Source organism: Phodopus roborovskii, unplaced genomic scaffold (assembly GCF_943737965.1).
Source record: "Phodopus roborovskii unplaced genomic scaffold, PHOROB, whole genome shotgun sequence".
NCBI classification, from domain to species: domain Eukaryota; kingdom Metazoa; phylum Chordata; class Mammalia; order Rodentia; family Cricetidae; genus Phodopus; species Phodopus roborovskii.
Window position 1 is genome coordinate 45,621,684 of NW_026126407.1, and position 22,565 is coordinate 45,644,248.

The following is a 22,565-nucleotide window of genomic DNA, read 5'->3' on the forward strand; positions in this document are numbered from 1 at the left end:
CATGATTTCTTGGTGCATGTTTGCTTTTTTTTTTTTTTTTTTTTGAAAGGTACTTTCAAAAGGTACATTTTGTATTTAAAGCTAGCTTTAAACTCTCAGTCTCCTTGCCTCGGCCTCTCCCCCCCCCCCCCAGGTATTGGGATAGTACCCATTTGAATGTCATAATATTTTCATATACCTAGGACTGTCTTCCTGTATAATTTAAATCCTTTCTAGATGACCTTTAACAATGAATATAATATAAATGTTGGGAGGGTTTTTTTTGGGGGGTGGGTTGTTATTGTTGTTTTCAAGACAGGGTTTCTCTATGTATCCCTGGCTATCCTGAAACTCGATTTATAGAGCAGACTGGCCTCTTAACTCAGAGAGGTCCACCTGCCTCTGGCTCCTGAGTGCTGGGAGTAAAGGGGGGTGCACCACTACTGCCCGGCCACTGTCCACATTTTTATAGAGAAAGAAATGGAGAGTTGGAGCTACTAATGCATATATTAGCACATGTGTACTTAAAAGGACAAGTGACCATTACAAAGGTCACAAATGTGTGACCCTTATGCTTAATAAGGACCCTGAGAATATCTGGGTCTTCAAAGAGCCAGTATGGAGCAAGCAGGACAGCACATGTCCAACCTCTGGAGACAATAGCAGTGCAGAAAAGCTCGTGTTTGCACCTGCTACCATCAGGACTCCCTAGTCCAGGCGTTAACTGATGACTGGTAAAATGTCAAAGCAAGGAAAACTAACTCACACCACCACCACCACCACCATCACCATACAACCATCTCTCAAGATAGGTATCAATTCATCTCTATGAGCAACTTTTTTGTTTGTCTGTTTTGTTTTGTTTGTTTTGTTTTTTCGAGTCAGGGTTTCTCTGTGGCTTTGGAGGCTGTCCTGAAACTAGCTCTGTATGTAGAGCAGGCTGGCCTTGAACTCACAGAGATCCACCTGTCTCTGCCTCTCTGCCTCTTCCTCTCTGCGCCTCTGCACCTCTGCCCTGCCTCTGCCTCCCAAGTGCTGGGACTAAAGTCATGTGTCACTACTGCTTGGCTATGAACAACTTTTTAAAGGGGTCCAGAGCATAAAAACGTATTTAAGCAAACCCAATATTTTAGAAACATGTAGAGAAATAAGTATATTTTTGGACAGTAACTGGCCACTTCAGCATGCTATCTGTTCCAGGGAAATGCTGGCCTAGAAAACCAGATATGCTAATAAGGAGTCTACTCCTAGGCCAGTCAGTGATTCTGAGTAGAAGTCACTCATGTTGAAATGATATCCTTACAGAAGCACAACAGTTGATAGAGTATGTGACTCCACTTGAACCCAAAGCATGGAATACATGGCATGCCCTAGGTAGAGCAGGCACTGTTTGAAAACCGCATGGCTACCTTTGGGCTTTAAAGTAGTGTGAATCTAAAGCAGGCTTCACTCTGTATTTTCAATGAACAGTGAAAGCACATTTACATTACAAGAGAGTTTAAAGGGGCTTGTCATGCAAATACAGGAAATGAGAGGACTTCTTACACACTTTCCTACTACTCTTACGGTATTTTCTAGAATGGGGTGAGCTGACCATAATGTTTAACTATATTTAACACAACAAACAGATGATGGATAAGAGCTGAAATGACACCACATGGTCACCTAAGGCTAAATCAGTTCCTGAAACACTGGGTGAAACCTTAAAGCTGAGCTGTCCCATCTACTCCTGACTCACAGACAGCAGGACACATGCACCACGATTACCAACTTTCTAAGACATTTTAAAGGGAAAGTTCAGAAGACCCTTGGTGAGTCACTCTGGGAAGACCCAGTTAGGGCAAGGTTTTAAATCTTTAGGTTCTTGAATCCAAGGTAAGTACAGCTTACTGGAACCCAACAGGAAGTCTCTGACAGCCATGTAGCAACCAAGGGCACTCCTGAGACCGCCTCTTCCTAGTTCTGCAGTCCACCCACACACAAAAGCAGCACTCACCCACGATTATGCCTACTCAGAACACTGCCACCATGTCTGACAACCTCAACCTTTTTTTTTTTTTAAATTCTTCTAAACCAGGTTTTCACAAAAACTAGACTTTCAAACAAGTCTGGTAGCCCTTGGTGACAGAAATGACCCAAGTCAAGTGACAACCTTGGCCAGTGGTACCGACTGAGCACTGGCTTCCGCCTCTGCACAGAAGATCAGCAGAATCTGTTCCCCCAGCTAGCAAAGGAACTGTGTAAGACAAAACACATGACGTGCTCATCACAGCCTATTGACAACACTGCCAAAAACAGTGGTTTGTAATTACAAAGAAAGAGCTGACCCCAAACTAGAGAAATTACTGTGTTGGTATAGGCCGCTATTTGTTGGTGGTAGCCTGCATTTTGTAGTGGGCCCAGCAAGGTGCTCAGCCCTCAGATGGAATTCGGCTATTATCTGAGTTGGGCAGGAATAAAGCCAGTCACACAGGTGCCCTCGACAATACCTGCCATGATATGAGCCATCACATGGTACAGCTACTGTGGAAGAGAATTTCACGTGTTACAGAACTTGTAAAACCCCCTTACCCTGAGCAAAATTTCAAAATACTGGAAAGTAGCCATGATATACAGAGTATACAGCGGCATTTCAATTGGCAATAGAGTGAAAACAGATGTCTGAGTATGCAGGAATAACATTATTTTTAGAAGCCTAAACATAACTGGGTGGGTGGGCAAGTTTCAGCATTTTCTAGTCAGGACAATGTTAATATCAAGCTTGCAAACCACAAAAAAGCTTTCCACTTTCCCTGAATGAAATGTGGTTTATTAAAAGGTGTGATACAACACACCGTCATTTTCCCCATGGCCAGCTCCAAGGAGTATGCTTCAAAGCCACTTACTTGGTAAATATAGAGTCACTACTCTGAAATGGCAGAAAAGAAAAATCCATGTTCAGGGAGGGCACTGGCACACTGGATTGTAAGAGCAACGGCCATTTGCTTGTAGAAGAGCTTGGGTGTGCAGGGTGGAGAGGCCCTGGGGAGTGAGGATCCCAGTTATGGGAGTGAAGCTCAACCATTCTAACCAAGTGCCTTGCTGTACACAGTGAGCCACCCTGAAAACAGCACTCTAGATAGTGAAGCAGGGTGTGACCGCCTCTGTTGGGACAAGCCTCAGGTTTGCCAGGAGTTCCTTCTCAATTTCGAGACCCCATAAACCCTCTGTGTGGCAAGAACACCCATGAGAGAGGAACCTTTTCGAAAGTGAAGAATGTGAACTATTCTCCACAGGCTGAGTTTCACTTCCCCGTTTTCTGAACACCCAAGTTAGCCATACAAAGCCAGGTTGTCTATTTTTCCTTAAAACAGAGCCAATTTCTGGTGACTAGATGTAGAAGGCAAAGTTCAGAGAGGAACACATTTCCTCTGTGCTCATCAGTTCCCAAGCTGAGAATGGATGTATTTCAGGAGTTAGCACACTGTCAAAACAGAGGAGAGGGGAAAACAGTGCTGTCCCAGAAGCCTCATCTGTGGAGTGCAAGGGGGAAAGAACAGACTTGCAAGGGCGAGGGAGCCACGACACTCACCTGCTGTTCTGGTGTTCTCTAAGAACCCTTTAATGCTACCATTAACAGAACGAAAGCAAGGCCAAGGACTTTCAACTAATTCATAGCTAACAGTCAACTTGACCAACAGTCAAGGTACTGAATATCCACACACTCAGATGAAGATGGACGTCGTCTACAGGAATAAAAGAATAAAATATACCTTTCTCCTTCATTTCCTGAATTTTCTACTTTGGAAATAGGAGAGGGCAGGGAAGGCAAAAAAAAAAAAAAAAAAAAAAAAAAAACACCTAACTGTAAGCCCAGGACTAGACAGACCTTAGCTAAAGGCCCATCTCTTCTATGTAACTAAAACTTATACTCTCAGTTTCCCTCTATTACAGATAGGGATATGGCATGGGCATTGTAAAATTACTGCAATTATATGTGTAAACTACAGGGGTGACAATCATAATGCCTTGCAGGTGAAACTTTCACAATAGTCATGCAAGCAAAGCCAAGCTCATCCATGTGCCGTCTCACATTATGATCTATGAATCACAAGAGGGAAGACCTTCCATATTATGTTGCTCTGACAAAATATATGAAGGTCCAGAATGTGTGGTTGGCTGTGGACTCTCCCACTCACTGTGTATATTAGAGCCTGTGGACTACACTACTCACTGTGATCCAGGGTAACAGTTTACCTTGTCAGCACTTCTTTCTTTCCTTTTCAATATGGACTTACCCTACTTTTCAGGCTATCTAGGTTATCTAATTAAGAAAATACGCTATGGGCTTCTAAACAAAGTATCTGGTACAAGTAAGTGCTGTATTAGTGGTACACTGCTTCTGTCACTGTTACTATTAGTGAGTACACCAAAGTATAAGCATCATCCTTCATACTAAGAAACTTAGCCACAAAAATCTGGAGGAGACTCTTGTGGCCAGGCAGTGGGTTTTCCCAAACCACACTTTAAGAACCACTGGGAAGACCACCATGATGCAGAGGTTTTGTGTCAAACAGTGTTTCCCCAATGGTTCCATTTCCCATCACATCTGCCTCCTCTGCTAGCTCTATTATTTCAGTGTGAGGAAATGGTTATGGTAGCTGCTGTCATACTGTCAATTACAACAGTAGTCATGGTAACTAAATAAAATAATCCCCATCACCAAACCTCAATTTGATAAAGGTCCTCCAGAGTCCCTGTTTATTAATAACTGGCTTTAAACAGCACCCCTCAAAAGGAATGTCTACTTGGGACCACTCAAGAAAAGTCAGAGTTTCTATCAACAGCTCCCCCTTGCCAAAGAGCAGAACGGCATTTCTGAGATGTCTGGTTCACCTACCTAGAGCAGCCCCTTCCCTCCTGAAATGCACAAACATTAACCTATGATGGCAGCCCTCTAAGCACTGCAGGGCATTAGTCCAAATTTTGAACAATAGGTTAATTAATTCCTAAATTTTATCTGGTAATGGTTTTAAATTATTAAGCCTACCCAAAAGGTTAGTTTTTAGGACATTTTAGAGAGCATACACTCTAGACAAGAGTTTCTCTTTTAAATAATGATATCCAGTCACAAGCTAATGCACCATTAATGGGATGGGTCCATTAGTCCACATCTGCCTGAGAAGGGGCAGGGATGAACTCTACAAAGACACATGTTTCTCCATTAACTAATTTTGGCACAGTATCTTTTATGTTCATCACCTGGGGAAGAGGATTACTTCACATTTTGGAGACCAGCTGTAACTTTATGGGAGATACAGCATTGCCCAACGAAAGCTAATCTTTTCTGCCAAAGAGGAAACAGTGAAGTAACCAAGAACAGGCGAGAACACATGTGAAAGAGTTAATGAGAAAGAAGTACCTGTGCATGTCTCTCCCGGTTCAAGGAAAAGGGCTAAGTAATAAAACTGAACTGGAGCATTCCAACAGCATCAAACACTGCTAAAGTTTCTGGGCAAGTACACAGATCTCTGCTGGTCACTGAAGTTACACTAAATTCCACAGTGGCCCCACAGCATAACCTGCTTTACAAGGCCCACTTCACCACTTCTTAGAGTAATAGTCTGAGCTGTTTTTATGAGGAACTATGCATGACTTAGAGAGGCAATTGCAAACATGCCCTCTACAATGATGGCTCAAAATATAAAAGCCAATTTACCTAAATCACTGGGCCTAGGATTGTGGAAAATTTATCAAATTAGAATATAGTTTATCTTGGATTAAGGTTTTAATTAACTGGCAACCTTATAGAAGCATTTCATGTTTTTGAGAAATTGTATTTCTAAAAAGGTATGATAGGCTCTGAAGAACCACAGATGACACACTGTGACATTTATTTCCAAAGCTCGACTTTGAGAGAGGGGGAGGGGAGAGGGAGAGGGAGAGGGAGAGGGAGAAAAAGTTCCCTTGAGTTTAAAACAAAAGGACCTTTAAAACAACATAAAAAGTTGAGAACAAGACCCCAAAGGGTGCAAAACAATTAAGTGAAACAGTTACCTCTATGTCCTGGATAATCTTTGGGTATAATGATCTATAAAATGAATTGGGAGGGCCATCTGTAGGTCTGTTTTTAAACAGGTACTGATCCCTGGCAATGAAAACAAACAGATGTTACATTTTTGCACATAAAAGAGCAGATTTTATTTAAACATGCTAAAAGGACAGCCCATGTTTCATGTCTTCCCCTACACTGAATGTTAACAGTTCAAAAGCAGGATTCCTGACAAACTGCAGTTTCTATGGTAGAGACAATTTAGTTCTGGCATGATGCTGGCCTTTGTTTTTTGAGTACCGTCACACAAATAATTAAGCTTTCAGTCTAGAGCTGTTTTCCCTCCCCCTATAAACCTTATTAGTAAAAACTTGCAAATAAAAAACAGGACATACTGAAATCAACTAGTTGCAAAGCCTATACATACATCTTAATGAGGTTCTAAAAAATTACCATGGACATTCTGAGGCTGTGAGCCTCCCCCACTGAATTTTACACTTTCACTATCAAATATATTTTTATGCTCTTATCCACTACAAAAAATTAAAACTCCATGCCAGAGTTAGAATCAAGGAAACCACCAGCCTGCTATCTTTTTTCATTACTCATACCCATTAGTCATGTTCAGTTTTTCCTCATTCCCTGACACTTAGCTTTCCTTGCTCTCTCTTCCACATGTTATACTGCACCCTCATGCATAAGTGCTAATGACGCTTAGGAAAAGTCTTATTCCTCATTAAACTCCTTCCCATAAAGGAAATGCAGCCCCACCCCCACACTTCCCAGTCCTGTGCCCTGTCTGTAGCTTTTTCTCTGTGCTGACCGAGCCAGGGCACTGACAATACACAGAACTATCAAGCTGCATTTAAGCTCACAAGCTTTCTTGGAAAACCCTATGGCTGTTTCCACTCTTCCCCATGAGCAGTAATAAATAGTGAAAAGACATAAAATAACTCAGGCTGGTGGTACAGCTCAGTGGGGGATGCAGTTGCCGACCATGAATGAGTCCCCAGGTTTAATACTTAGCAATTACAAAAGTAAATAAAGTTATTTGATTCTCCTATTTTCCTTTAGCAATTGTTTTATATATACAGGGGGGGGGGGTTGCTTGTGTGAATGTCTGTGCACCACATGTGTGCCTGGTATCCATGGAGGCCAGAAGAGGGCATCAGATCCTCTGGAAATGGAGCACCAGACAGTTGTGAGCTGCCAAGTAGGTGCTGGAAACTGGACCAAGGGCCTCTGACCAAGTGGCAAGGGTTCACAATCACTGAGCCATCTCTCCAGCCCCAACTCTCACTTTTTTTTTTTCCTTATCTTTTTGTGATGGAATCATTGCCTAAGTTTTGAAAAAGTATAAAATTCACAGCTTTAAAGAGATGAATGAATCACCCATTTGAATGATTCAAAACTTTCTAATAACAAATGCATACATGTCAGAAGGAGGAACTCTAACAGCTTTAATCAGCCTTGACTAATGGTTTTCCTCCTTGTTTAAACAGACTGACACATTCACAGACAGAATTGCCTTGAGTAAATAAGATGACTGTACTGCACACCGGGGGACCTTTTTCCAACCAAGCACCCCATACTCACCACCCTCTTCTTTCTGAGAGGCCCTTCCAGAGAGGGTCAGTGCGCACCATCCTCTCGATCAGCTTCTTCCACAGCATCCCTTCCGAGATCACTCGCTGCCATTCTTTACACACCAGCTCTGCCGCACACAGAGACCTGGCATCCAGGTAGGAAAGGATGTTTTCTGCTATGTGATCTAAGCCTTGTTCTACAAAACAGAGAAGCAATGAAAAGAAAGGGGAGGGCAGAGGACACAGGCCTAAAGTAAGTAATGAGTAAACCCTGAGGCAGGTGAAATGCCCAAGAGCAGGACATGGAAACGCTCATAAACAGCAGGTGCAGCTGCTCTTGGTGTAAAAGCTGCCCTGGACAGTTCTGTCTGTCTTGGAATTTTGAGACATTTTCCCCTTCCCCATTTTCCTGCTAATCCTTCACAAGCCAATGGTTCTCCAAAGTTACAGCTGAGGCATAAGGACAGCTCTCAGGCTTGTTGTGCTTGTTGCTCATCTTCACTGTCTTTGCAATAAATCACCCTCCACCATAAATCCTTGATAGCTACGGGGCCAAGAGGTGAGGATGGCCCATTTTTTTAAAAGGGCATTTGAAGAATTAAATGTGTTCATATCAATCTTGTCATCTCCCTCTGATGGAGATCTACTTTCTGTTCTAAACAGATAGGTATGAACCCTCAGAAGCAACAGGCATGTGCTTACTCACTTACTTTGAACTGAGTTAAACAACCCACAGAAAGGTCAGCCATGAGAGCTCATTGAGTCTGTTGACCTGAGGAACCCACAGTGAAAGGAGATAACCAACTTCCAAAGTTGTTCTCTGACTACCACACAAGTGCTATGGCATGTGTGTGTCTGTGTGTGTGTGTGCGCGCACACACACACACACACACACACACACACGCGCGCGCACACACACACCAAAAATTTAAGATAAGCTCACACAATGCACAAAGGATCCTTCTAAAGAAATTCATGCAAGATCCAGTTCTATCTGAACTTTACCATGGAGATCACCAAGTGTAGCACTGTTACCATCTGTTATATTTCTTCTTGTAGTTCTAGGTGTGTCCTCTGTAGCTATAACTCATACTCAAGCTTAGAACATTCGAATTCCATGTCCTACATTCATTGTGTACTATGCATACACTGTGTGCTATGACAGAAACCAAACTCTGAAACATCCTTGCGCCTTGGTTTTTCAGTAAGTGCTGGTGGCAGCCCTTTAGCACAATACCTGAAAGCATGCTGATGAAAAGATTTCAGAGCAAGACAGCATTCCCTAAGGGTGATGTTCTTGTTTTTTCAAGCTCAGCAGCACTAAGCTTAGTGTTAACAGCCAGAAGCAGGTGAAGCACTGGCCTTTCATTGCCTCAGTTACCTTATTTGCATAGAGTATGGGCATAGTTTAGTTGGAAGAAGGAAGGGGAAGGTTTGCTATACAAACTGAGGTTGCCTATATGTCTCAGAATGACATGGTTGCACTGCCAATGACAAGTTTCAAGGCCCTATCCTGGACTAGATCTAAGACCCAAGCTCCACCCCCTGATAATGAAGGCTACTCAGCACCACTGTTATCCTGTATTCTCAAATTACCTTAGAGTCACATAATCAAAGACTGACCTCCTTCCCCTAATGGTCTTATCACAGCAGATTCCTGAGATTGCTGCATGTTAAAATCTAACCCCCTTCTCCCCGCTTGCTATTAAAGCAATTACCCTTAATTATCTATTTGACCGCTGGTGGGATGTGGTCAGCAATACATTAAGCTTATCCTCACTATAACTCAGCTTCAAAAGTTCCATGAGAACCAGCCACTTCAGTCTCTAGAATTCTGGTTTCTAGCATCCAGAAATGGGAGTATTCCTCAGCAGACCAGCATAAGAAGCAAACAGATTGTCTTTACCCCCAGCTGAGAACAAACATGAAATGGATCAGAACCAAGGACAGCACCCAGGACAGTAGCTTTTCCCCTGCAGGCTATTCCTGATGAATCCAGTAATAAATACTCTAGGGTCCTAACACTCAGCCACTAGTTCTCTAAGTCACTTAAATATGTCCAGTTCAAATCTGTCAATTCAGTCCTCAGGAACATCTGGAGAAGCTCTCATGAGCAGGCAGAAGAGGAACCAGTTGAATCTGACTTACTAGGTTTGTGACCTTTCATTGCAGGTTGGCACCAGTTGCTTTGGGTTCCTTCTTACCATATACAACCCATTCTCAATGGAGAAAAATGACAAAACACACATAAACAAATTAACTGCCTATTCTAAAACCCATATCCAACAGATCTTTCATATCCTACACTCACCCTTTGAGGCTTACACATCCTACCTAATCTTTTCAAATGCCAATTAACTTTTTTAATTAAGATGTACTGAAGAGTAACATCCAGGGTAACAGGTGACATCTTATAAACACTTCCCCTGCTCTTAAAACCTGGAAACCAGTTCCACATCTCCTCTGGGATCATCAGGCAAGACTATGAGCCCAACTGCACCAATGCACTCACTCCCCAGTTCTGAACATCAGTCCCAAGATCCATCACCGTCCCATAAATTTCCTTGCAGGATTTCTAAATAAATTCATGCCTTGCTTGGCCAAAATTTTTCTTTCCTTTATGGCTTGAGGGCATTATTCTTAGGGACAGAAAAGAACTAAGTTAAACAAGACTAAAAGCAGACCTTTTTTCTATTCACTATTATGCTATTGACTTCAAGCACAGTGCCCCCTTCATTCCTTGCAACTTCCCTCCAGATGGCTGAACACTATCTTCATATCCATCCCTCCCTCCTCCCCTGCCTCCCTCCCTATTTCCCTGGATAATCTGATATAATGTGGAACTAATGTTCTAGATATCATTCTCCAAAGTTCAAATACCTTGTATAAACCGCATGTGTGCACATGCCCTTCTCCTGTATCTTCTATGTGTATGGAGTCACAGGCACACTGACTTAAATTTCTCTCAGCTATCATGAACTGAATCTATACTTATCTCAACTTTCCCTAATCATAAAGTAGCACACTTAGCTCTTCTTTGAACTTCTCTAATTCTGGGGCTCACTGGACTTCATCCTCTAACTCCTACATGGGGTATCAACAGTTCACTTTACATGGCTCCCATGATTTCCACATCACTAACCAGATCCTCCTAACTGGTTATACACATGCCCTAATCAATTCCCCTTTCAAATCCTCTCTTCTTAGAGAGATGAAACAAATAGCAAGGCAAGCACACATTGAAAGAAAACTGTCTTTCCAGGTCTCAAGGGCACAGTTCCCATCACTTGTGAAGAACCAGGAGAACAGAACTTCCAGGTTACTAACAAGCCAGAGACTGCAACCATGAGATGCTAAAGCCATGTGCTGGATTGGAATCAATTAGGGTCACTGACTTTCAAAAGCACAACAACAAAAACAGAACCCTAGGACTTTGTACTGAATCAACCTCTAAAGAAGGCAGTCTAGGAGCCATTCTCTTGGAAGTGCCACCTAATTCTGACAATTTGGAGACTATTGGTTTATAGCAAGGTATTCATGTAGTCTTGGATCTTTTCTCCTCACTGACTCCTCATAGCTAAGCTACCAGTAAGTTTTTGAGTAAGCAAATCCCATACATATTTCCTCTTTCAAATGCCATCAGCTCATTTAAACAATGTCCTGATGACACCTAAGGCTGGGCTCCTTTCCTTTGGTGACTACTTTAAATTCCCATCATCCTTACAAGAGACAGAACACTTTAGTCTTACAGAAAATGCAACCAATGTTAAATCACATAACCCGGCGTACATTTTATCTAGTCAACTGCTATGTGAATGGCCATAAGAAAATCTATTATCCTTTTTGGATATCATTAGTCTATAACACAGGAACAATCTTTAGTGCTGAAAGGAGTTAGTTCATATAACTGTTCATATACTGTAAAGTAATGCTCCAAGATAATCACTCTATATACCTACATTTTAGAGGGAAGGAATCTCTCAAGTCCACTGGGAAGGCTACTAACATACAAGTCCACTGGGAAGGCAATAACATAAGAGACGTAAAGTACCAGAATGTAACAGATACTCAATAAATGTCCTTGGTTGCCACACACACCCCCACCTCTTTAAGTTGATATGAATGGATGTTCAAGGAGACTATCATAGTCTTCTTCTGCCAAAAACAAAAAACAAACAAACAAACAAAAAAAATCACAGCTGCAGCTTCCATTCTATTAATTTAAGCCCCATATTCCTAAATGTTCTGAGAGGAATAAGAATCAAATGCTCTATTTGGGCACCTAGATCTACTGAAGAAAAGAAGATTCTTCTGTAGTTATCCTAAAGAGACATACAAATTTTGCAGCTTTCTAATTTCAAGCCCACTAAGGAAAAGGAGGCCACCAAACACAAGGCAATCTTTTAGCCAGGGCTGAAGGAAGTGCTTCTTCCGGTGTTAAACTAAGTACTTTCCTAAACAGTGTGTCTGGCTCTTATTACTCTATCATGCTGAGTGAGCCCCCAACCCCCTCACACCCGCACATCCTTGGGAACATTAGGACACAGTACGGCCTCAGAACGCAGCCTGACACTGCACACACAATTCTGGAAACGCTGCTGCTAATGAGAATTAAAGGCACCATGTGAGAATCTGGGAGTTTGTCAGCAACAAATTCAAACAATGACAAGGTACTGATTTCAAAGTTCAATGTGTAAAAACCATCATATTAAAATGAACTTCCAACGTGTGATGTCAGTTCAAAACCCTTGATGAGGGCCAGTTTCAAACAGCTGCTTAGATCATATAAGAACAACCTTTCAGAAAGCAGCTAGCTTAAAAAAAAAAAAAAAAAAAAAAACACCTTTCTTCCCCACCTCTGCTGCTCCTTGCTTCTTAGCTAGTCACAGCTCTGATTATAAAATCTGAAGTCAGAAAGCCTTTAAAACAAGATAACTACCTACAACCACTGTGTCAAAGCCTTTCCTGGGAACAGGTGGCTCTATGGGCTATAAAGGAAGAGAAAAGCACAGGTCACAAATCCAAGGGCTTCCTTCCCGACACTATCCAGAAAACCAAATGACAGTGGAAACACCTACACGGGTGTACCCACCAGGTGCCAAGCATATGACACACACGCCGTCTTTAATCCTTTCCCCACACAGATGACATTGAGGCTATTAGGTGCAGAGTCTGAGTCTGAAGCCTAGGGGGATCTAACTCCAACTCTCTACTATGTGATGCTGGGTCTTTGACCCTGCATGAAGCCCCAAGTCTTAGCTCATTCCTGCCCATCTCCTGCAACTTTTGATCTAGTCTATCACATTTACAACTTATAATGACTGTCTTGGGGGCTAGACAAATGAATAAACCATAGTCAGCAAGCTAAGTGTTTCAACATTTTTAATTGCACAGATACCTCACCAAACCGATCAGCAAGACTTATCATCCCTTTTGAAGTACAATCTGCCTCTATTTTAAATGGTATAAATTTCCCCTTCAACAACAGTTCTTACAAACCACAAACTTAGCCTGCAGAAATTGACATTGCAGACTAAACATTTACCATGATTTTTTAGAAAAAGCGTATCATAATTATCACTTTTTCCACTGAACCAAAAGGAGCCAGAAACCACAAACATTTTCCATTTTCCCTATACTGACAGGTACAATGTTCACAGTAAGCACTTAAAAAAAAAAAAAAACCAAAAAGCCAAAACTATAGACAATATTTTACAATTAATGCTTTTCACAATTAAAAGTTTAAAGTGGTTGTCAATCTTAACAGTAAAAATTCAAACTCAAGGTACTTACTGAAAAGACTGAACCCTGAACTAGTAGAATGATTAAAAGTTGTTCTGCATCTTATTAAACTTATGTTAAGTGCACAGACCTATCTTCCCCATAATGTTCTACAGCACAGGTCTGGGATAAGGACTAATGCCAGGTTTAATCCAAGTCTACTAGTCACAAACACAATCAACTGGACCAGCTTGTCCTCAGCTATTAGATTCTCATGTATGAAATACACTGACATATGTATACATGTTCAGATAAAATCCTGTTAAAACAAATAGCATTTTAACAGAAATATTTCCATGTCCCAGCAAACAGTCCATTCATTTCATATAACATTCAATACCACAAAATTCCACTTTAACAGAGATATGGACAATGCCTTAAAATTCGCTATAATGAAAACTGAATTGTATGCAATTATACTAACCATATTTATATACATAACACATGTTCATCTGTTCTGCCTCTTCTCCAAGGCTGTGTACTCCCCAGAAGGAGCTGCTTGAAGCTATCAAGGGAACTTCAACAGTGCCACCTTGTGGCTATTCTGTAAACATAAGGGGCAATCACCCACATCTAAACCACTTGGAAAGAAAATAAAACCAAAACAGAAAACCAACAATAAACAGATTTTCTTAAGAGAACAAAGTCTTGGCCTCGTTAGTTAGCAGTTACTGATGAGGAGCAATACAATCATCAACTTGAAAAACGTCCCTGACCCTTCCTGGAGTAGCTCAATAGCCAAGGCTCTGAAGTGCTATGTGTACAGAGAAGGTACACACAAGAATCCATTCACCTATACCTTTCTCTCTCACATAGTGAAAGGCCCTTCCTCTCACCCTCCACAATTAAAAGTGAATTTTATTGCGTTATTGTCCTGGTTAGGCTTTTGTTTTGTTTTGGACAACCTGACACAGACTAGAGTTATATAAGAAAGCTAACAGCATGCCAGAGGAGCAAGCCAGCTAGCACCATTCCTTCGTGGTCTCCAATTCAGTTCCTGCCCTGGCTTCCCTCAATGGAGGACTACAAGCTGAAATCCCAGAGGAATCTTAACTCTGGATAACTGCATACTTTGAACCAATGTCTGCCCACCATAATTTTACAATCGCACATGGCCAACAAGTCATGTGACACAAGGTCATTTCACCCAACTTTTCTGATCCTTGTCGTTTTAATCTGCTTAATGAGAAATTGAACTAAGCAACTAAATGCTACTATTCTGGATAGAAAAGGTTCCTATTTGCGTTTCTAACGGAAAAGAACTGATGGAAGACAGGACAGCATTCTGGCATCAAATGGAACAGCAGAATCAAGACTTTCTCAGCTAACTCCCAAATATTCTTTACACGCCTAGTGTAGAAAATAAAGACACAAACCCTGGAAGAGCACAAAGGAATCAGAAGCTTCTCTGTCACTTTGTAGCCCAAGTTCCAGGCCTAGGACCCCAGCTCTGGTCCCGTGTGCTATGACAGCACCAACAGATGAAGTCTGCTGCCCCTGTGGCAGGCTGGTGCCCCTAGCTTGGAGCTACCAAGGACTGCACTGGTTTGATGGCAATAAGCACACTATACTGTGTCACAGGAGATCCAGCATTCCCTTTAGGAGTCAGAGCTCTACATCTTACCTAGCCAAATTGAGGCAAAACATTTCAAAATCAGGAAAAAAAAGTTGTCAAAACCCAAAGTAGAATGGAATTACCTTGAATGAGAGTGGCGGGTACAGGGTTACATATTGCCCAGACCCATCAGAAGTACTGCAACCACAGATCCTAATGTCTAATGTGGATTTGGGAATGATGATGTATCAGTAAATTCACCCATGAACACAATGCAGCCAGCAGGCACTGACAGTGCAGGTGGGTGTGCCTGCGGGAGGGGAGGGGTGGGCATAGGCAGGAATGCAAGAGTTCTGTACTTCTCACTGGATATTGTTCACAACTAAAAATGTCATAAACACAAAGCTTTAAAAAAAAAAATAAATAAAACTTAATCGAAAAATGTACCCATAGTGCACATACATGAGTGAGGGGTTGTGGGGTAGCAATGAGGAATGGATAGAGATGCAAGTTTTAAGAAATGCAACAGAGCTAGAGAGATGGTCCAGTGGTTAAAAGCACTTGTTTCTCTTAAGAGGATTCAGGTTCAGTTCTCAGCACCCAGAACACAGTGGTTCACACCAGTTCCAGGGTATCCAACACTCTGCTGACCTCCATGGGCACAAGATGCACACATGGTTAACAGATATAAGTCATACCATAAAATAAATCTAGATTTTGAGGGAGGGAAGGAGGGAGGGAGGGAAAGAAACTGGGTGGTGGAGGCACACTTGGAAGGAAGAGATGGGTGGATAGATCTCTGTTAGTTTGAAGCCATCCTGGTGTACAGTGTGTTTCAGGACAGACTTCAAAGCTACAGAGAAACCCTGTCTCAAAAAACCAAAAAGGAAAGAGAGAAAAGAAACTTCCTAAGTTAACCCTCCAGATATAAGTGAATAGCCTCAATTCTGTCAGCCTCAACTCTGTGAGGCTTGCCAAGACACAGACTTAAGGAAAAGTAGATGCATGTGTGCATGTGCACTTGTGTATGTCTTTCCTATCTGGCATTGAGATAATTCTCCCATCTTAGCTTACTGGCTGTCAGGAAAGCAGGCATGATCTATCATGCCCAGCTCCATACATTTTTAAAAATTACATGTAAAGTACAGAATGTACACCTATCAAAATAAAAAGTGTATCAAACAACAGAAAGCAACTAAAAGAAACAACAGCACTGACTAATATGCCACATGGTCAATCACAGGAATAGCCTGCATTTCTTAGAAATGTATCTACTGGAATTTAATATATGGCTCTTGAGGAAGGATTAAAAACCAACTACAAATACAATGACTTTCCCCCAGAAATGATGGCTCATAGTATAGTCATCCATTCACCACTCACTTCATAGACATCCACTCAGCTTGAGGACTGGGTATCTGGCCAACAACTGTCAAGACAAGCATGATTACCTGGTAAGGCGGTGATAAAGTCCCGCTGCAACATGGGCTTCAGGTAAGAGTTAATATGTCCATGCTGATAATGACACATTCGTGAGATAAGGTGCTCCACAAATTCCACCTGATCTGACTCAGACCACTGGTCAAAGTATTTAATACACAAGTCCTTTTCTTTCTGGTAGTTCCCCTCTGATGGCCTCTTTCTGGAGACAATCACAGATGATGTTCCATTACTTATCTGTTTTGGAAAAACAAAGAAACAATAATTAGCTAGAAAGGCATTTAATCTGTTTCATCAGAAATACCCTTTGTCCTATGGATTCAGCTTTAACTTAAACCAAACTCATTTCTTTGTTCATTCATTCATTCATTACATAATTAAAATGTATTCAAGGCCTATATATATCCTCAAATTAATGACCACAGTCACTCTTCAAGTTGCAGTTGTTACCAAACCTGACTGGTGTCTGAGCTCATCATTCCCCAATGTTTACTGCAATACCGTGCCATCATTAGGTAACTCATTTGGCGATGGTCATCTTAGAATAACTAACTGCCTAACTTGACAAACTGGCATCTGGTTGGCTCGTAGTAGTCTGTTTCACTTCCTCAAAATTAAAAGCTAATGTCTTTCTTATTTTCTCAAGATATGTTCCAAGACCTCAGCTAGATGTCTAGACCCATGGATAATATTAAATGCTACATGTTTCTGCCTATATGTATATACATACTTGTGATAAAGCTGAGCTTATGAATTATGTATAGTAAGATATTACTGACAATGAAAATAGAATACTTAAAATAATGTACTATATTATTATGTAAATATGCACATACATTCTCCCAACCACACTTCCGAAATTTTTCATTTAGTACTTCTAGACTGCAGCTAACCACGGATAATTACAACTGGAGCAGGGCTGGTTACTGTACACCATTGCTAATGGTTCTCCCGCCTAAGCAAGCATTAGAGTAGCAGAGCGCCTATTAACACTGTCTGGATGAGAGCCTGAGAGTCTATTATTTCTTAAAAGTTCCCAAATGTTTTGGAGTCCACTAGGCCAGACTGCACTGGAGGGACACACTGAGAACCCCAGTCTAGCTCAATATAAGAAGCACCTAAAAATCAGTCAATCTATACCACTCCACTTTCTCCTAATAGTTGACCTTCTCCATATTAGTTCCCATGACTAATAAATGTTGACCAAATAGTTTAGACTTCCATCCCTTCCTTTGTCCTACTTCTCAGAAAATAGTCCAAAATTAACCCCTGTACACCCAGAAAAGTAGCCATCCCAGACGGTTTCTATACGATCAGTGCACTTCTTACAGCAATGCCTTTCTAATCAATTCTATCTCTCTTTCCCTGCATAGCATCATCATATAATCCAATAGCCAATGAGATAGCTCAGCCTGAGTTTGATCTCAGAAACCCACACAGTGGAAAGAGACTATTGACTCCAGAAAGTTGTCCTGTGGCTTCCATACTTGTACTATAAAATGTATGTCTGTTAATTAATTGATTTAAAGCTTTTAATCAAAACCAAAGGACTCTGGGTAAAGCCCCAGGGAGGGTTCAATTCTATTCCCTAAAAAAGGGAAAAAGAAAAAAGATAAAGATATCCAACAATCTAGAGGCTGGGGAGATGGCTCAGCAGGTAAAAGCACTTGCTGTGCAAGCATAAGTCCCTGAGTTCAAAACCCCACCACTCATTAAAAGTCTGTATGGTTGCACATGCCAGTAACACTAGCATGAAGGCATGTAAACAGGCAGATGCCAAGAGTGCAATGACTGGCCAGAAGAGCTGAAAATGCAAGCTTCCAGTTCAGAAGGAGACCCTAGCTCCCGAGAATAAGGCTGAGAACAAAAGAAGACATTACATTCTTCTGTCCTAACACATCTGCATACTCACATACACATAACCATACACACCCTCCCACACCACCATAACAATATAGTCTACACCACTCAAAGTCACAAACCTACTAATGCTGGGAAGCATAACACCTTGTATTTAAAAGCAATATCATACTAGTGTTTCATTTTGTTTTGTTTGGGGGGGGCAGGGTTTCTTTGTGTAGCCCTGTCTATCCTGAAACTCACTCTGTTTACCAGGCTGGGCTCAAACTCACAGAGATCCACCTACTTCTGTCTCCTGAGTGCTAGGATTAAAGACGCACCACCACCACCTGACCATATCAGTGTTTTTATATACTTGCCAAGCCATTTGTCCATTACTCCTCTGATAGTCTACTCGTAGACACTAACAGAAAGAGAGTAAAGGATTTTCAGACCTGAAGAGATGAACTGCAAATGCCCATGAATTCCATTTCAACTTGTTTCCAAAGCCTTACGTGGAATAAAGAGGGTTGTTTTTTTTTTGTTTGTTTGGTTGGTTGGTTGGTTGGTTTGGTTTGGTTTGGTTTTGGTTTTTTGAGACAGGGTTTCTCTGTGTAGCTTTGTAGACCAGGCTGGCCTCAAACTCACAGAGATCCGCCTGCCTCTGCCTCCCAAGTGCTAGGATTAAAGGCATTCACCACCACCACCACCCATCTGGAATGAAGAGTTTTTATTAATGGTATGTTCTCTAATTAAACTAAACTTATCAAAGAAAGAGAATCTCTAAATATTCTAAATATTCAATGGAAACTTCTGGCCTTCCCTGACAAAAAGCTTTTCAGTTTTGTGTCTCAAGTAAGTCTTTATTTCCACATTTAGATACAAGGTTTACCCCCAATTCCTGGAGCAAGGGTAATTCAATTGGCGCCTGTTGCCAGAGGGCAGCATTGAACAGGAATTTAAAAGTTTTGCTTATTGAAAACCATTCTCATCTAACCAACTCAATAGAACTTGAGGCAAAGTAAAACTTCTTTGCTGTGATAAATATCAACAGACATAAAAGGAGATATCTAGGTTGTTTTAAGCATAACAGTATCCTAGTTATAACAAGGAAAAGTAGAAGTAACTACCTAATTGCAAATAACGGGTAATGCAAATTACAGTACCATCTATACACAAGGGCTACAGTGTGGCCGCTAAAGTCCAGTTTTCAGTAAAGCTGCACTAAGGAAAGGCAGCCTTTGACAGGATGGGAAGGAACAAAGACAGATGTGGAGTCTTACGGTCCATGAACACAATCATCTGTGGAAAGGGGAGCACACAAAGACAAAATTAGGCTATGCGTAGAAGGCCAACTGTGAAGTAGTCCTACAGACTTCATGTGTTCTCACCTCCTTTACTCAACATCTGCATGGCAATTTTCCAGAACATATGCTTTCACAGCAGGTTAAACAGAATTATAGCAATGGCCTGCATCTGTGTTGCATATTAACTCACACAGTATTTTCACGTCCACTTTCTCATTTGGTAGGCAAAGGGATTATTTATTATTTAATTCACCATCAAGTTTCCCACCAAGTAACTGACTAGGAGGTGGACAGATGAAGAAAACTGAAGGCTAAAGAGTTGGGAGCCACTGCAAACTGAACAACAGGGAACAGAACTATGACCGGCAAGAAGGTCTCACATGGTCCTTTTACACATGAAGAATGCTGTGAAAGGCAAATAGGCATATGCACATTTAGGAGCACACTTCCCAGCTTCTACCTCCAGCTCCCTGGTGGGCCCAGACAATCCCTGCTGATATTATTACTTTACCTTTTCCATTTCATTTTAAATTTGTGTGTATATTATTCTAACTAATCTACCTCCAAGAGTTTTTAATCAAATGAGTCTGAGGTCGGGGTACCTTTTGTTTGTTTTTTTTTTTTTTTCGTTTTGCTTTGTTCTATATATGTTGTGCCTTTTCTCACAACCTCACAAAGGAGAAAATGTATTTTCATGCAAATAAAATAATAAAGACACTAAACTATGAAGGTCTGCATGTTCCCCAAAACCCCAACACAAATCCTGGGAGGTTGGAAGGAAAAGAATGAAATGAAATGATATGAAATGGGAAAGTACCCACAGGAACAGCTTGGGGGTGGGGAATGTGGTACAAACAAGACAAAAACAGCCTTTCTAAACATGGGACAGGACTAGCATAAGGTTTTTGCCCTTAGCTCTAAGTTAAAAGCTCTAAGTTCCCTGGATGGAGGATTTCCATGTGGTCTATCTTGGGCCTCAAAATCCGGATTTTAGGATAGTGCCCTTTGGAATCTTTCCAAAAACTCCAAAGTTATCATCTACTACTACTACTACTACTACTACTACTACTACTACTACTACTACTACTGACACTTTCTGAGGAAAAGATGGGCAAGTAGGGTGGCTTCTGTATATAGCAACCCTGCACAAAGCAGAGGCTGGGCCCTGGTCTCAGTGAGGACACTAGCAAGGGCAGAGCTTATCTACAATGATCTGCTAGCTTATAGTGCCTACCTGCCAAAGACCATTTTTCTTTGGGGACTCATCTTCATTTTGATCTTCCATAACTGAAGTGTTCTGAAGGGGGAAAAACAGGTTATTTGAATTACACCACGTTCTGCAAAACCTAAAGACTACAAGACATAAACTTTGAGATCTCAAACTAGAGTAGATGGATGCAAACCCAAGACCTCTGGCTTGTGGCTAACAATTGCCATTCTGGGTCAGGAAGCTCTATCAGCTTTCACAAACCAACGGTAAGCAGTCTTCACTCATGGAGGCTGGAAATGACTGGAAACCAGCTAACTTGTGAGGTGGGATTGAAGTACACCATCATCGTTGTTGTATGGCAGAAAATTCAGAGACTCACAAGTTCCCAATGCTTGTACACAATGTCTCCTAGAATGCTGCTGTTCAGGAATGTATCCCATCCACCAACAAGACTTTCCAAGTGCCCCACCTCTCTCCTCTCTCCTCTCCCTCCATAGTTCTGTTTTGGAAAATGGCCTTGCCATCTCCCCCAACAAGCATGGAGGGGTACCCCAACGTTCTCCCTCAACAGGAGGATGCTATTAGTCAATAACAATCTGGCTTGCCTTCTAAACACATTTTCCCCCCATTTTAGTATTTGCTACACAAAGCACTCTGTAATTATCCCCTCTGGTGACCCAGTGGCCCAACAGATGCCCATTAACTGGAGATTATACATGATTGGGCTTTCCCTTTTGAAGCTGCTACCTAACTGCTAAGTGGAGTCTTAATGAGAAGAGGAAGTGGACTCACTAGTGACTAGGGGCTAACTCTCTGCAGTTCCTTCCCAAACCTAGAGCTCTTAAAGAGTGGAGCAGAGAAAAACCCCAGCATCGGTCCCACCTTTTCCAGAAGGTTCATTACAGATCTATTAAAGTTGCCAATGTTACAGGATCTGTTTATACTCTCCTTGTTTTTCCTCTACCTTTTAAGTCCTGAAACATTTAGGCCCCGCCCACAGAGTATTTCCCAATAGACCAATGGGAAATCCCCAAGAGTCAACAGGCATCACCACTGGGCATGAGTCACTGCTGTCTACTTCAGTGGCACACAGTAGGAGAGCCAAAGCAAGAAGCTACAACAGTGACAAGGTCACTCAGCGTGGGACCTTAGGAAAAGGATGTCACTCATCAAACAGAGAGCCATGAGGTGTGGTAAGACCACCATGCTAAAATCTCTGGTCAGAGATGCCCTCCTTCCCTGCATTGAGAACTCTGCTTTCCCATAGTTATCTTCATACTTGTTATAACTTCAGTGACCTGGTCACAGCAGAATGGCTCTAGAGGGAAAATCTTTCTCAATAAAATGTAAAAGTCCCAGAATGTCAAGGCCAGTGACAGGGTGCAGATGAAAGGGGGTAGGAAGGGGAAGGAGCAGGCAGTGTGTCCTGGTGTTCAAAACCTGGCAACAGTAGACAATCCTGAAGCAAAAGAGGGAGAAGAAGCAAACAAAGGCTATGCTTTAGAAGGTCTCCCCATATCACTCTCCTTTACAGCTATCTAGGACAGCCTGGAGAGAAACAAAACCAACAGTTTTCCTTAGGTAAACAGGCAAAATGACGATGTGACTCACTACCTCATCCCTGAGTATGGTGTTACAAAGTGATCTGTCTGTCATGTCAGTGGCATCCAAGAAAGGCAAGGAGATGAGGGCAGTGCTGGATGCCTTTAACCCCAGCACTCAGGAGGCAGGGGGTTCTCCCAGAGTTCCAGGCCTGTATTATTTTTTAAGCTTAAACTTTGTGGAATCCCGTGTCTTTGGTTCCTGAGAATGGCGTTAGAAAAAGTGGTTCTGACCT

General features: G+C 41.8%; 1 protein-coding gene across 4 annotated transcripts in view; it reads right to left on the reverse strand.

Moving 5' to 3' along the window:
* Positions 1-22,565, reverse strand: part of Fbxw11 (F-box and WD repeat domain containing 11) — a 100,796-nt gene that overhangs the window by 15,773 nt on the left and 62,458 nt on the right. For 2 of the 4 annotated variants that reach the window (XM_051180983.1, XM_051180985.1), the window contains 4 exons: positions 20,753-20,815; positions 16,384-16,609; positions 7,607-7,793; positions 6,016-6,106 (listed from right to left, as the gene is read on the reverse strand). In XM_051180983.1, the coding sequence (XP_051036940.1) occupies positions 6,016-6,106; positions 7,607-7,793; positions 16,384-16,609; positions 20,753-20,815 (567 nt within the window). The remainder of the gene's footprint in view (positions 1-6,015; positions 6,107-7,606; positions 7,794-16,383; positions 16,610-20,752; positions 20,816-22,565) is intronic. The other 2 variants (XM_051180984.1, XM_051180986.1) reach the window with 1 other exon arrangement.